The sequence below is a fragment of the Ptychodera flava genome, chromosome 1 (assembly GCF_041260155.1).
Source record: "Ptychodera flava strain L36383 chromosome 1, AS_Pfla_20210202, whole genome shotgun sequence".
Lineage (NCBI taxonomy): Eukaryota > Metazoa > Hemichordata > Enteropneusta > Ptychoderidae > Ptychodera > Ptychodera flava.
This window is the reverse complement of record NC_091928.1, coordinates 35,980,843-35,994,427: the sequence shown is the minus strand read 5'-3', so window position 1 is coordinate 35,994,427 and position 13,585 is coordinate 35,980,843. Positions and strand designations below refer to the sequence as shown.

Here is a 13,585-nt window from a genome sequence, read left to right as displayed (position 1 = left end):
GAAACAGTGTAGTCACTCAACAGGTCAACCAAAGGTTACAAGGGTCATTGGAGGTTTATGAACCATTCATTGTTGGAGGGATGCTCCTTTTCAAATCAGTGTCGACTGTAGGTTTTGATATTGGACAACAAACAACTCATCATATTTACCCCTCTTTCCACAAAAAAGTGAACAATCCTATTGTTCTTTGTAGCAAAACTGGATCTCTCTACACAGGGAATGGGGAGGAAAGAATTATTTCAGAAGAATTATACATGTGACACTCGCATGAATGAGACAAAATCAGACTTGTGTCACCAGCTGGCAAATGTTGCCCCTCCTGAAAGAATTGTGCTCTCCAGACGACAAAAGTTGCTCACACAAAACGTTTGGAAAGACTAATGTTTTTTTTATTGATATGTTTACATTGGGACAATTGAAACTGATGATTGGATAAAATTAATACAGAACAACATGAAATAGATCACTAATCTCATAATGCCACTTATCCAGCCCAAATAATGACCATTGGTGTCACTTTCGAAAATACAATATTTTGAAAATTATCTAATCATATACAAGATATATTATAAGATGAAATTATTTTTTTTAAAGATATTAAAATTTTTACAGTAACCCTCAAACAACCATGCTACTGTGACACGTTCAACAACTCAAGCACATAATTTTCTCTTTGTACATTAGATTTGCAAGAGCACCACCACGTGGTCACACAGGAAAATACTTTTGTTTCTGCTTTTGCAGTGACTCATCTCTTAAAAAGAGACTGTAAAGCTTTCAAAACGAGTTGTTCAAAGATGTTGTACAATTTCAAAAAATAATAACAACAAAAAAGAGAGGAAAACATGCAATTTCTTAACAACTTTAACACCCCCTTACAACTTTACCAAAGATTTATGTCCAAATAGACAATTTTCTGTATCGCATCAGGTTGTAAACAGTATGGTACTGTACAGTTTACAAGTGCACTATCATCAAAGCTGTGACTTCACTAGATTTTTCATGTCCGTGATGTGTATACGGGACACTATTTTGCATCACTGGAAAACCAGTGCATTAAGATAGAACGTGCCTCAGCAACAGATATTCAGACTCTCAAACTTTTACAATTCCTTTCTGATCTATCACTTGTGGGGGTTCATTTTAAAGCTCTTGGTGTAAGAAAAACTTTTCACCATCTTAGTTTTTCGAAAATTGAAAATTGTTTTTTTGTCCATAAAGTTAACACAGGGATGGCATACATTTTGAATCTAAAATATCCATACATCTTTGGTAGTTATTTTCTCTAGAACGAGAATTTGCACAGACACCCCAGATTTTTATTCATGACGTTGAAAGAGAATAGTTGAAAGATGCTGGGAGGAAAGTTTGAGCAAAAGTTTAAGTCTTTCACTTTCAAGGAACATACTACCTTAACTTTGATGTCGAAGATAGTGTAGAAGTCACGACTTTGTCAAGGCTATGGAGGATACACAACTTCTTCACAAAATGTATCCTGTTTCACAAATGCTGCCTGATGTATTTGAACTTAAAAAGGCGTACCGGATCCTGAGCAGTTTACAGACAGAAAATAGCCTATTGGTTCAAACCAAAATGGTAAAGTGATGCTGAACAAATGTATTCTCTTACGCCAGAGTACTTTTGAAAAATGAAAGAAAAAATATTGCACTGACGTGTCTAAAATGCAAGAAAACTTTAAAATACTCAAACTTTGATGTTGGTTTTTGACAGGGAAGCAGTGAATCCAATTCACCTGTCTTTGTTTTTGGCATACGAGCTATCTTTAGATGGTGCGCCTGTTTAAAAACTCTCTTTCAGTGGGACAGTGTAAATGTTTTTCTTCACAGTTTCTAACATTGTCATTTTCTCGGAACAGAAATTGATACACAAACCGTACAGATGATCTGGTATGGTTCATTAAAATTTTCCACCGGACCGTCAGTGCAAGACTGACTATCAGTCTCAGATACTTTAACATACCACTCACTGTTACAAATCACATCAGAGTCCACTCTTTTGCAATGGTCTGCAACATCTGAACAGGTAGAATACTGTGGTGTCACAGGGATAATCCATTAAACAGTGGGGGTGATAAGCGATGTATGGCACACTTTAAAAACATCAATCATATTTTACAATATAGAACAGTACTTAACCAATACAATATCGGAGAAAAAAATACTTCCTACTCTTAGAACTAATATTATAATTAAATCCAAAATACAATGCTTCGGTAAATACATGTGAATAATATTTTGTCAACTCACAAACAAATACCATGATACAGAGATGCAAATGACAAAATAGTTAACTTACTTTGAATATTAGCACCAGACTAAACAGAAACATCTTTATAATTCTTGATATTGGGTTTTTCAGCAAAGGTGTTGGGAACTGCCGGAACTGAGACATAAAGCAATGCACAAGTGTATTTTGTTCATTTTAAGACATTTCTCTGCTGGTCAAAAAGATACAAAAATACATGTGGTATCCATCCTACATGACAAGGTCTTTTGTATGACCTGAATATTTCAGGGAACATGTTCCTAGTGCTCAGGTGGCCCTAAGGATATGAGCGCCCTCTATTGGTATTATTTGATGCTTTTGTTTTTATACAAAGTTCTGATATTTTTCACTGGGTGACTTATGGGCCCTCAAGTCTCATTCAAGCCTATTGGAAATCAATACTTCAATGATTTGGTTGCTTTTTATGTCAGTTTAAATGGCACCTGCCATGTACCATAAGTAATTCTGTCTGGTGTCAACTGAAATGAACAGCAGTGAGCTAATTTTGAGCATACTTTGTAGAAAAATAGGAGTGATGCTACTATTTCACAGCAACATCATACTGTGCATTGGATATGTCTCATTTCACGATCATCTCAAGCAGTAAGTCTGAGTAGCAATAGCACAAAGCAAAATACTATAAAATATGCGTTTGCACATTTAAATTCCAAATTTGCAAAAAAATTCAGACCAGATGTCCCACAACACCTTCACAGAATATAATAAAGAATATTTTCTCTCAACAAAAAAAAAAATAAACCCATCGATCATATTTTTCGTGTCTAAATACCCCTTTCGTGTCTAAAACCCTTGAGTAATAATAGGAGATAAATAAATAGTTGTGATATCATCTGATAATTAATAATTATAAATAATATTAATAATATGATAATTTATACAGCATAATGAGACTATTTGCAAACTGAAACAAAGGATTCCTACTGAAATGGTAATTTGATTTACAAAAGGCAAGTTGTTTCAGCTTGAAGAGTGACTATAATCTGGCAAACTATAAACTTAAATATTTTGCGCAATGTCTTCAGGAAAACAGCTACCCAGAGTTTGCCAAATACTGCCCCAAAATATGTTTGCATATTTCGTAATATGCATGCACGCTTCTGTCATTTCATGACGAGACAATATTGTACTGAATGGTGTTGAAATTACATTTTAAATGTATTTGTTGTGGCGACTTGTGTGTACTGTGAGAGTTCACCCACTCGATCTCGGTACATGCATTACATCTTTCAGTGTGTCTGAATAATTGTTTATTGGTTTAAGGGTAATTTCATAAATTTTCCACTCCATTTCATTCTGAGATGAGACTGCCTGGGCTGTGAATATCAAAAAATAACATGAAATCTCAAACCAGCCTACGGCACAAAACTGATCACCTTTCAAATCCCCCTTTTTTTTCCAAACACACGTTGAATAATTTTCTATTCACTGAAAACAGCTCTACGAATTTCAAATGTCTGCAGAAAGTTTTGGCTTCTCTTTGTGTTAAAAGTCCCAATGAACACTGAAAAAGAAAGTAAAAATCTAAAGAAAGTTTTAGTACATTATGTACAGTACCCTGTTGGCAGTTAGAGTGAAGGTTCCTAGCTCACTGGGAGACTTCAAAAAAATAAATTATGTAATAATAACATGGTGAAGAAATGTGAACAGATTAAAATTAGCATATTCTAATCAGAGAAATATCACAACCTATCAGATTGTAGCAAACTGTAAGAAGGGCTCATCAACAGGAAATTAAACGAATGTCTTGTATAATGTACTCGTAGCTGTTTGATAAAATCTTCATTTTCCCCCCATAGAGTTAACACAAGGTTCATCCATTTTGATTTTCACATATCGGTAAATATTAGGTACAAACATAACATATAGAACTGGTCAAAACTGTCAAAGCCTTGCCAAGTCAGCTCAAGTTTACTCAGAAATGGTGGAGTTAATCAAATACTCTGTGTCATTATTTAAAGAAAAATATCATTCACCACCAAGAATATATCAGATTACAATGATTTTGAAGGCAAACCACATTTGAATCGACAGATACAGGAAAATGGCTGTCGATTGGGGGAATGTCAGTAAGTCTAAGATGAAGTCAGGCATAGAAATATATTCTTTTCAAGTGACTTCCTAGTGTGTGTGTGCTCTAACTTTGAATTTATTGGTTGCATCGTTTGGATTATTGAATGACGCCATCCAGCCTGTTGGATAATGGAATGATCCACGCTTGAATACTTCAAGACTGTTCCATGGATTCGAAAAACAGGTTGATAAAGAGGTGGGAACAGGAAATGATCGGAAATCCATGGAAGGGAGGAGACAGATGTTTGGTAGACATTATTTCCATTTCCTACTGACGCAAGTTAATGGCATCACAGTTTTGAGTTGTCCACAGTATGGAAATGTTGCTCCATGAAGGGGGATGCTGGCAACAATGATATCACTCACCAAAAAGAGGGCTACACTACCGAGTCCTCACAATACCATTAACCCCCCCCCCATAAATCATGGTTTGGCCCAAACCTGTTCTGTGAATGGACCGTTGGACATGGAATCGGGGGGTGAACAGGTTAAGCAGGCGCTATAGATTTCTGACGGCCCTCTACCTATCCAGATTACTGAATCCAAGAACCAGGTTGAACTGACCACATCTCTGTAGGCTACGAAATTTTCAACTATAAACTTTGGTAGTACTGTAAGTTTTTTTACATATAGAGCACTTGTATATGTATGTATGTATCGACTATCTTCCCTTGTTTTAAATTGTGGGATGTTACAGAAGGTGGATATTGCCCGAGTCAAAGCAAAGCAATGTAGTTGAAGCTGTGATAAACTACAGGTTACTAGAATTCTGACTAGACATGGTCTGTTTACAATGCTGTCATAGGCACTGCGTAAGTTATGTGGACAACGAAAACAAAGTGTAACTGAAAATGAGGGGTACAGTGTACAATAAAACTAACTCTGTATAAACACAAAAATGTTTGATCCAAATTTGAACACTTTCTGTTCATCCATATAACTATAAAATGTAAACTCTCCACCAACGTAGCATGCCATTATACAAATTTACAAATTTCAAGGGTGTCAAAACATGCAATCTCATCTGGTAAAGGCTCTGGAAAACTTTCCCTTGTGTCAAAATAAACTTATATTTACTGTTCCTAGTACACTGTGTATGTGACATGATGGAATCAGTAAAATACAGTGTCATTCTGCTGTCTAGAAAAGACATGCAAAGTTTGTAGAATTCGCTGTACATTGCAGATGTTACAGACCTCACCTTGTTGATATTGAATTTATTAATTTAACTATCCCCATTATTGACCTTTGATACGAATATTGACTCCACAGATTTAAGTATTTTCCATTATTGACCTGGTTTACTGATATTGACTTCAACATGCCAATATTCCACTTATTGACCTACGTCCTTCTTCATTTTGAGAACTGAAATCACTGTGACGCAGAGTAGTTTATGGTCAGGTTTCATGTCCACTTCAAGATTGAAACATCTTTACAGTGGAGACTTTCAAGTTGTAGGATTGGCCTGCCAACTGTCAGCCTTCTAGATGACATAACCAATCGCGATCGCAGGCAACGTATTTCCACAAATCACTCCGCCAAGAAACTCCCAGCGCCATCACTTCATAAAGTAGTTCAGAAGCACTTGAGTTACAAGAACGACGCAGAGTAGGAACCAGTCTTTGCTTCGCAGTCCAAACATGGCTTGGTTTTCCTCCTGGTACCTGGCCACGGTCAGTAACTGGTGACTGATGGTCTTGAGCTGGTCACTAGTGTGTTGTTGACTCTCCTGGATCGGTCGGATTGCCTGCAGGATGTCAGACGACGTGCGTCTGTTCACGCTGCTGCTTTTGTTACTGGAATGGTCATCTGTGATATGAAATAAATATAAATGAATTATATTCACATCACATATCTTACAAACCTTTGGACTATTAGGGGCATTGGATAACTAAACCGCAGTTTACAGACAAACCCAAATTTTGTACATCCAAACTTTTGTTTATGGTAGGGGCATAGGGTCAAAGACAATGAGATTTGTGAAGTCATGCGAGTGTTTTGGCTATCCAATGTCCCTTGTATCTCCAAGGATGATCCAGTACAGCGGGGTATTCATTCTGTATAAGACTCTTACTCAACTTTGACTTGAATCGATTGTTAAGCACCAGGCACATGTCGACATGGAACTCCAAAGTATACCAAGTTATTTTGCCTCACCTCCATCACTTGATCCGGAATGATGCTCCAGATCCGGAGTTGAACACTCACTCTCGCCGCTCACTGCACCATTGATGGGCCGTAAGCTCAACGATGTCCTCGTATGGGACACATGACCAGCACGCCTCGTGGACTGACGCAGTTTACTGTCGCGGCGGCCGATGATATCGTTGGGCGCCAGGCTGATAATGCTGGTGGTTCTGACCATTGGTGTCCTGTGTTTGGTTTTTGTCCTGATGATTCCGTTGCTCTCATACTGGTTGATGTCATTGCGGACATCCCACGGCCTTGCACTGTGGAGGAATGAAAAGGTAACGTTTTTTTGCAAGTGCCTATGAAAGCATACAGTAATCTCAACACTTGAGGCAAACACATTCAAGTGATGAAACTGTTCAATACATCACATGACCCTGTCATCCCATCACAAAGAGCAAATAACTTGAAACAGAAAGGTTAGGTCACCAATGAGGGCGCTGTACACAATTACAACTGATCACAGACTTTGCTGATGAGTTGACCAGAAAAACAGAAGTGCTGTTCTTAGAAAATGTGTGACTCTCATTTCAAAACTATTTGACAGCAAAGCAAAATATTTGAAGACATGAATATGTGAATATTTTCAAAAACATTTTGAATAAGGGGAAAGCATTGTGCCCTAAATCTGTTAAGATTTCTGAGTTTTTTAAGTCAACTTAAGGTGGTTGAAAGGCTAGAGCGTCAGTTATAAATTTCAACAAAACTATTAAAATATAAAAGTAGTCAACATTCTCTGTGGAATAAAAAAAACAACCTAGCGGCCGCTATAGCTCCGCTGTGTTTATGTACAGAATAACTATTTTTGACACATGTTGATGAAGAAGGTGGAAATCTTTGATAACTCAATGCAGTGGCCAGAAAACTGGCTAAAATAAGCTGCAAAAATACAAAATTGAAGATTTCATCATACTTTGAATATATCACATCCGATCATCCCTAAGAACATGTCAACCAAAGCTATCTGATGAGTAGTTTTTTGAGAATAAAATATTCTGACCAAAAATGGCAACAATTGCCCCCAAAAATAAAAATTGCAGATTTCATCATAATTTCAAAATATCACACTTAGTTCGTATATAGAAACCTGTATACCAAATTTCAAAGCTGTTAGACCAGTACTTTTTGAGAAACGCATCTTTTGACCAAAAATGGGAAAAATTGCCCCAAAAATTCAAAATTGCAGATGTCATCATTATTTCTACAAATATCATTTAGTTCATCTATGGAAACCTGTATACCAAATTTCAAAGCTATCAGATAAGTAGTTTTGGAAATACACATTTTTTGACCAAAAATGGCAAAAATTGCCCAAAAAATACAAAATTACAGATCTCATCAGAAATTTAATATATATTACTAAGCTTATCTGTAGAAACCTGTATACCAAATTTCAAAGCTATCAGACCAGTACTTTTTGAGAAACACATTTTTTGACCAAAAATGGCAAAAATTGCCCCAAAATTACAAAATTGCAGATTTCATCATTATTTCAATAAATATCATTTAGTTCATCTGTAGAAACCTCTATACCAAATTTCAAAGCTATCAGATGAGTAGTTTTGGAAATACACATTTTTGACCAAAAATGGCAAAAAATTGCCCCAAAAATACAAAATTACAGATTTCATCAGAAATTCAATATATATTACTTAGTTCATCTATAGAAACCTGTATACCAAATTTCAAATCTATCAGACCAGTACTTTTTGAGAAATACATTTTTTGACCAAAAATGGCAAAAATTGCCTTAAAAATGCAAATTTGCATATTTCTGCACAATTTGAACAAATCTGAAATAGATCATCCCTAGGGACATATGTACCAAATATAAAAGCTATCTGACCAGTAGTTTTGAAGAAGAAGATTTTTTACCAAAAATGACAAAAATTGCCTTAAAAGTACAAATATGCAAATTTCACCACCATTTGAACAAATCTGATTTAAGTCACCCTAAGCAAACTGCATATCAAATTTCAAAGCAATCGGACAAGCGGTTTCAGAGAAGAAGATTTTTTTACCAAAAACACCAAAAAATGCCCCAAAAATACAAATATGCAAATTTCACCATGATTTGAACAAACTGAAGTGAGGTCACCCCAAGTGAACTGCATATAAAATTTCAAAGCAATTAGACTTGTGGTTTCAGAGGAGAAGGCAATTGTTGACGGACGACGACGGACGACGGACGACGACGACGGACGACGGACGACGGACGACGACGGATAATCAACCTATTTGATAAGCTCCGCGTCGCTGACAGCGGAGCTAAAAAACTAGACATTTGGGCACAAAGGCATTGCAGAGTTATAGCCTGTTGAAACTTCTGAAAAACTGACCAAATAAGAAGAAGTTGGGGAGTCCTTAGTGTATTAACTATGGTAGAGGTTCCCTAGCTTTTAATAAAATGTTTGAAAAGGGAAAGTCATTATTTGCTGTTTTTCAGGAAAGTTTGACAAGGCAGTGCTGGCATTCAGAGTGAGTGACTGCTATTGTAAATGCATTTTTAGATTCTTTGTGTGTCAAAGAGGTGTCAAAAGTGAGATTAACAAAAAAAACTGCTCTATGACTTCAAAAGAGGGGTGCAAATATGGCTTGTTTTCAACATTTTTGACAGAATAACAGTTTTCCTACAAAATTGTATACCAAATTAATCCAACTTTGAAATGAGATATGGACATGGAATTTTTACAGCCTATTAACAAGGTTACAGATAAGATTTGTACGGCACAATTTCCTGTATTTGAAGTACTTTTTGAAAAATCACATTTTGAAATTTGAAAGAATTTTTAATAATTTTTTGATATATAAACCCATGTAAAATCATAAAAACAAATTTTATTTACAAATCCTGCCGTACAAATCTTACAATAAATAGTGTCAACATATTTATAACTAATTTGGTAATATTAACACAATCCAATTATTATTAAATTCAAATATGTAAAAAATATATGAAAAATTAAATTTTAATATTTACTGGTGTCATATTTCAAAGTCATGGCTGCAAATATACAATTTTTATATTCTTTGGAGAAAATATTAACTAAGGAAGTTATCCTGAAAATTTGAACTAAATATCTTGATTCTAACACTTGAAACTTGACATTAACTCTGAGAAAAGAATTGGTGCGAAAATAGCCTTTCCGACCACCTTAAGAATTTGCTGAAATTTCCTGGCATTAGTACTGGGAAAATGTCTGAGTAAAGGAAAATTAGTTTCATAAAACTTTCTTAAGCAACTGATGAATCAAACTAGCTTAGAGAGCACATTGATGATCAGTACTTTTCACTCACAACTGCAATTCTAAACCATTCATCCTACTTCCATGTGAACAGGTCCAAAATCATCATTGATAACAATGGGTTTGGGCCAAACCGTGCTGGTGAAAGGGTTAAATCAAACAAGCTATCGTTCTTACTCTGCATGTTTGTACAGCCATTCTCCAGTGATGACATCCTGTTCAAATAACCGTGGCAACCACTCCTGCCTTTTGGCTTTCCTCTCTCTAGTAGCCTGCCTCTGTGCTTCCTCCAGAATGGTCTTCTCCTTGGTGGCGTCAACTTGGTCTCCTTTGTTGATGGCTTCTGTCACGTGTATCCACAGTCTAAAAATAATGATGAATATATAAATATATGAATATATATAAATATACAATCAATCAAACAAACACAAAAATCAAATGAAAAAAACTATACCAATGCAGCAAATTTGCTTGAAGGAGAGTTAGGCAGTAACCGAAAATTAGCATATATCCATATATGGTAAAAGAGGTATGTGTGTGTGTCAGTCACTCATGGATTGTAGCAGCTACACAGTATTGCTGGTGGTGCAGTTTTTTTTGTTTGGCCATCCAACTGAAAATTTGTGATTGGCTGTTACAAAATCAGGTATCTGATAGAATGCCTCTAATGGTTAAACTGCTATTTCTACATCTGGCAAATTAGAAGTGAAAACTCACGCTACGCATGTGTGTGTGCTTGTGGACAGTGGTAGTAACAGTGTACAACTACTTCAAAGAATTTTGTTGTTGTGGCTCAAGGTACGCTGAAAACAACCACTTCATCTTGTCAACAGGGTCTATACAGTGTGTGCGACTTGCAAAGATGAACACATTTGTGGTATCTGAATCTGTTAAAATTTTACACATGTGCAAGAGAGACATCCGTAGTACATATGCTTACGAGCAATACTTTCCTTTCAAATGTTTGGCGATTATTAATGCAAAAAAACCATGAGTAATTATGTACACTAAGGTTGCAGAATATCTCGAAAACAATTTGAAACTTCTGATGTTGATCTCGCGCGGAATTTCTTCCTTGTCAAAGATTTTTACTCCAGTCATTTCATTCACAACAGACTGCCACACATTGAACATACATTAGCAAAATCCACCTCTGATAGTTTTGAACAGTAGGTAAGTCAGTATTGCAAAGTCCACGTATGACCTTCACCGACAGCTCTGTACTCTCATTTACTTTGACCTTATACGCTCCTCACACTGAAACACGCACTGCTTGTGACAGATTGTGACACATTTATTTTGACCTCTGCAGAGATGACCTGATTTCAGAGATGCACTTACTTCTGGGATTCGAATTCTCCCATTTCGTCCCACTGGGGCTTGTGTCGCTTGAGGCGGCTTTTCATCACCTCGTCAGTCACATGCCAAAACAATTCACTCTCCTGAAACAATAAATGCCCTTCTATCAATATTATTATAATTTTGAGAAATATTTTCATCCACATAGTTTTTCTCGACTGATACTTCACTTCATGTAAATTTTGATCCGGCTGTATCCATAATCTATGGAATAATACTCACCCCTGTTCTTTTGTCCTTGATATAAACTTCATCATCCTGGATAAAAGAAAAAAAAAAGAAAATTGACATTAAATTTGAGCAAGCTGCAGCTGTTGGGTAATATAACCTCCACAAACTGTCACTGTCAATGCATTTTCATTCAAGTATTTAATTCTGTTTGTGAAATAATGTTTCTTGATCAAATTCAAGAGCCATGTCAAAATATTAAGTATTCATGACAACTTATTGACACAGCACGTATGTGCATATGTCTAATAGAAATTAGAGAATAGAAATTGATTGTATTCCAGTAAACTTTCAGCATGAGAATAGGAATAATATTAGCAAACCTTACACAGTAACTACCATCCCTTTAAACCTTTCACCCCCAGTTCCCTGTATACAGGTCCAACTTTACCATAGAAAACAATGGATTTGGGACAAACCATGGTGGTGAAAGGGTTAAACCTATCACAATTACAACCCCCACTGATATAAAAAGTAAATCTCTCGTCACATCATTATAGTTAGAAGCGTCCCACTCAGGTAGACACGGTAACTCACCCATCTGCCATCTATCGTTGCAATGGTTTCTTTGCCAAGTTTCACTTTACCAACGATGTGATTGACACTGTCACTGCTGCCTAGCAACGGCTGTTAATGGAATGAATATAGAAAACCATACATTAACATGATTCCGTTATGAGTTTGTGAATTTTTGTCATTTACGATCTCAAATCTATACTTTGATGATTTTTACAGATTGTTATTTAGTAGTTTCAGCTGAAGAGAAAAATGGACGACACATTCTTTCTGAAAAAGTGACGTGTTACTTTCTCGGTGAGAATCAAGTTTACTTGTGATTAATTTCTGATTATTTTCACCATTTTCATGAAATTAGAAGGGGAAGTTGAAGCCTTACCTTGAGTTTGAATTCTAGATCAGTTTTGTACCCTGTCTTTTCACATTCAATAGAGACTTTGCCACCGTATTCCATTGTAAGGGTTCCGTACAGGATACCTAAGCAGAAAACACATGGACAATTATATATTTTACTCCCCGTCATTGTGTATTTTTTTCGCAGAACAAACGCTAGGGTATTTCAGCAGAAGAATAGGACTACACATTTGTTTCATGGAAAGAAATTAAAATATAAACAAAACTTACAGCTGCTATCCCTTTGATTACACCTACTACAATTACGAACTACTGACCAACACTGACAAAAGCACAGACTTTGTACTTTACTCACATCTCAGAATAATAATGAAGATAAAGGCTTAACCCCTTTCACCACCATGGATTGGCCCAAACCCATTGTTATTAATGGTAAGTGTGGACCTGTTTACAGGGAATTGGGTGTGAACAGGTTTATTAAAGGTATGCCCCCCGGTACTGTCACCTGTTCCAATTTTGCCACAGTTACCATGGAAAGAGAAAATCTAACCAATCACAGAGTTTAAGCGGGTGGCCGCTTTTTAAAGACAGCGCCCTCACATGGGCACTTTGAATACCAAAGAACGCCCCTTTGACCATCTATGGGTATATTTAGAGTACAGGTGACTGTACCGGTATACCTTTGATCAGCTTGTAAAAATGAGGATTGGAACTGACCTTTGCAATATGCATACGGCATGGTGACTAGGTAGTCTTCACCCCTAGTGATCAAAGACAGCTTGGCAGTACCATCTAATATTGCTGCAATGGAGTTGCCGTAAAACTTGGATTTGGCAAGAATGCTACCGCTGATGCAGAAGCCATCGGCACGGTTGGAAACATAGAAGGCAGATATTGGAGGATGATGGGATACCTGTAACATAATCAGGAAATATCACTTGTAAGAAGAAAATTTAGAAATTTTACCCCCATTTCTAAGTACATAGATCCAGTCATCCTATTGAAAACTGTGGGGATATACTAAAGTGTGATTGTATATAGGGAGGAACACTATGTACATGATGGTGAATATTCAGCATTGAGTCTGTGTCATACTGGTACTTAGACATAAACATACAAGAAATTATTCTGACGCTTTCAGAAAGATTCTCTGTGTAAAATTACTCTCCTCTTTACATATTTGTCAGACTGACATGACCAGATAGGGAAACTTTGAATGGCGTCTTTCTTCCAACAGAAACATTGCTAATATTTGGTTCTGATTCAATAAATGTCTTTATGAATTACATCATCTGGATGTTAAATGACAATAG

The 13,585-nt window shown here is 36.3% G+C and overlaps 1 protein-coding gene across 13 annotated transcripts in view; it reads right to left on the bottom strand.

Annotated features, from left to right (window-relative positions):
• Positions 1–4,118: 4,118 nt before the first annotated feature.
• LOC139136172 (oxysterol-binding protein-related protein 8-like) overlaps positions 4,119–13,585 on the bottom strand; it is a 121,235-nt gene continuing 111,768 nt past the window's right edge. For all 13 annotated transcript variants that reach the window (XM_070703931.1, XM_070703990.1, XM_070703976.1 and 10 more), the window contains 8 exons: positions 12,990–13,185; positions 12,298–12,395; positions 11,940–12,029; positions 11,397–11,432; positions 11,157–11,257; positions 9,993–10,178; positions 6,538–6,830; positions 4,119–6,189 (listed from right to left, as the gene is read on the bottom strand). In XM_070703931.1, the coding sequence (XP_070560032.1) occupies positions 5,939–6,189; positions 6,538–6,830; positions 9,993–10,178; positions 11,157–11,257; positions 11,397–11,432; positions 11,940–12,029; positions 12,298–12,395; positions 12,990–13,185 (1,251 nt within the window). In that variant the 3' untranslated portion in view covers positions 4,119–5,938. The remainder of the gene's footprint in view (positions 6,190–6,537; positions 6,831–9,992; positions 10,179–11,156; positions 11,258–11,396; positions 11,433–11,939; positions 12,030–12,297; positions 12,396–12,989; positions 13,186–13,585) is intronic.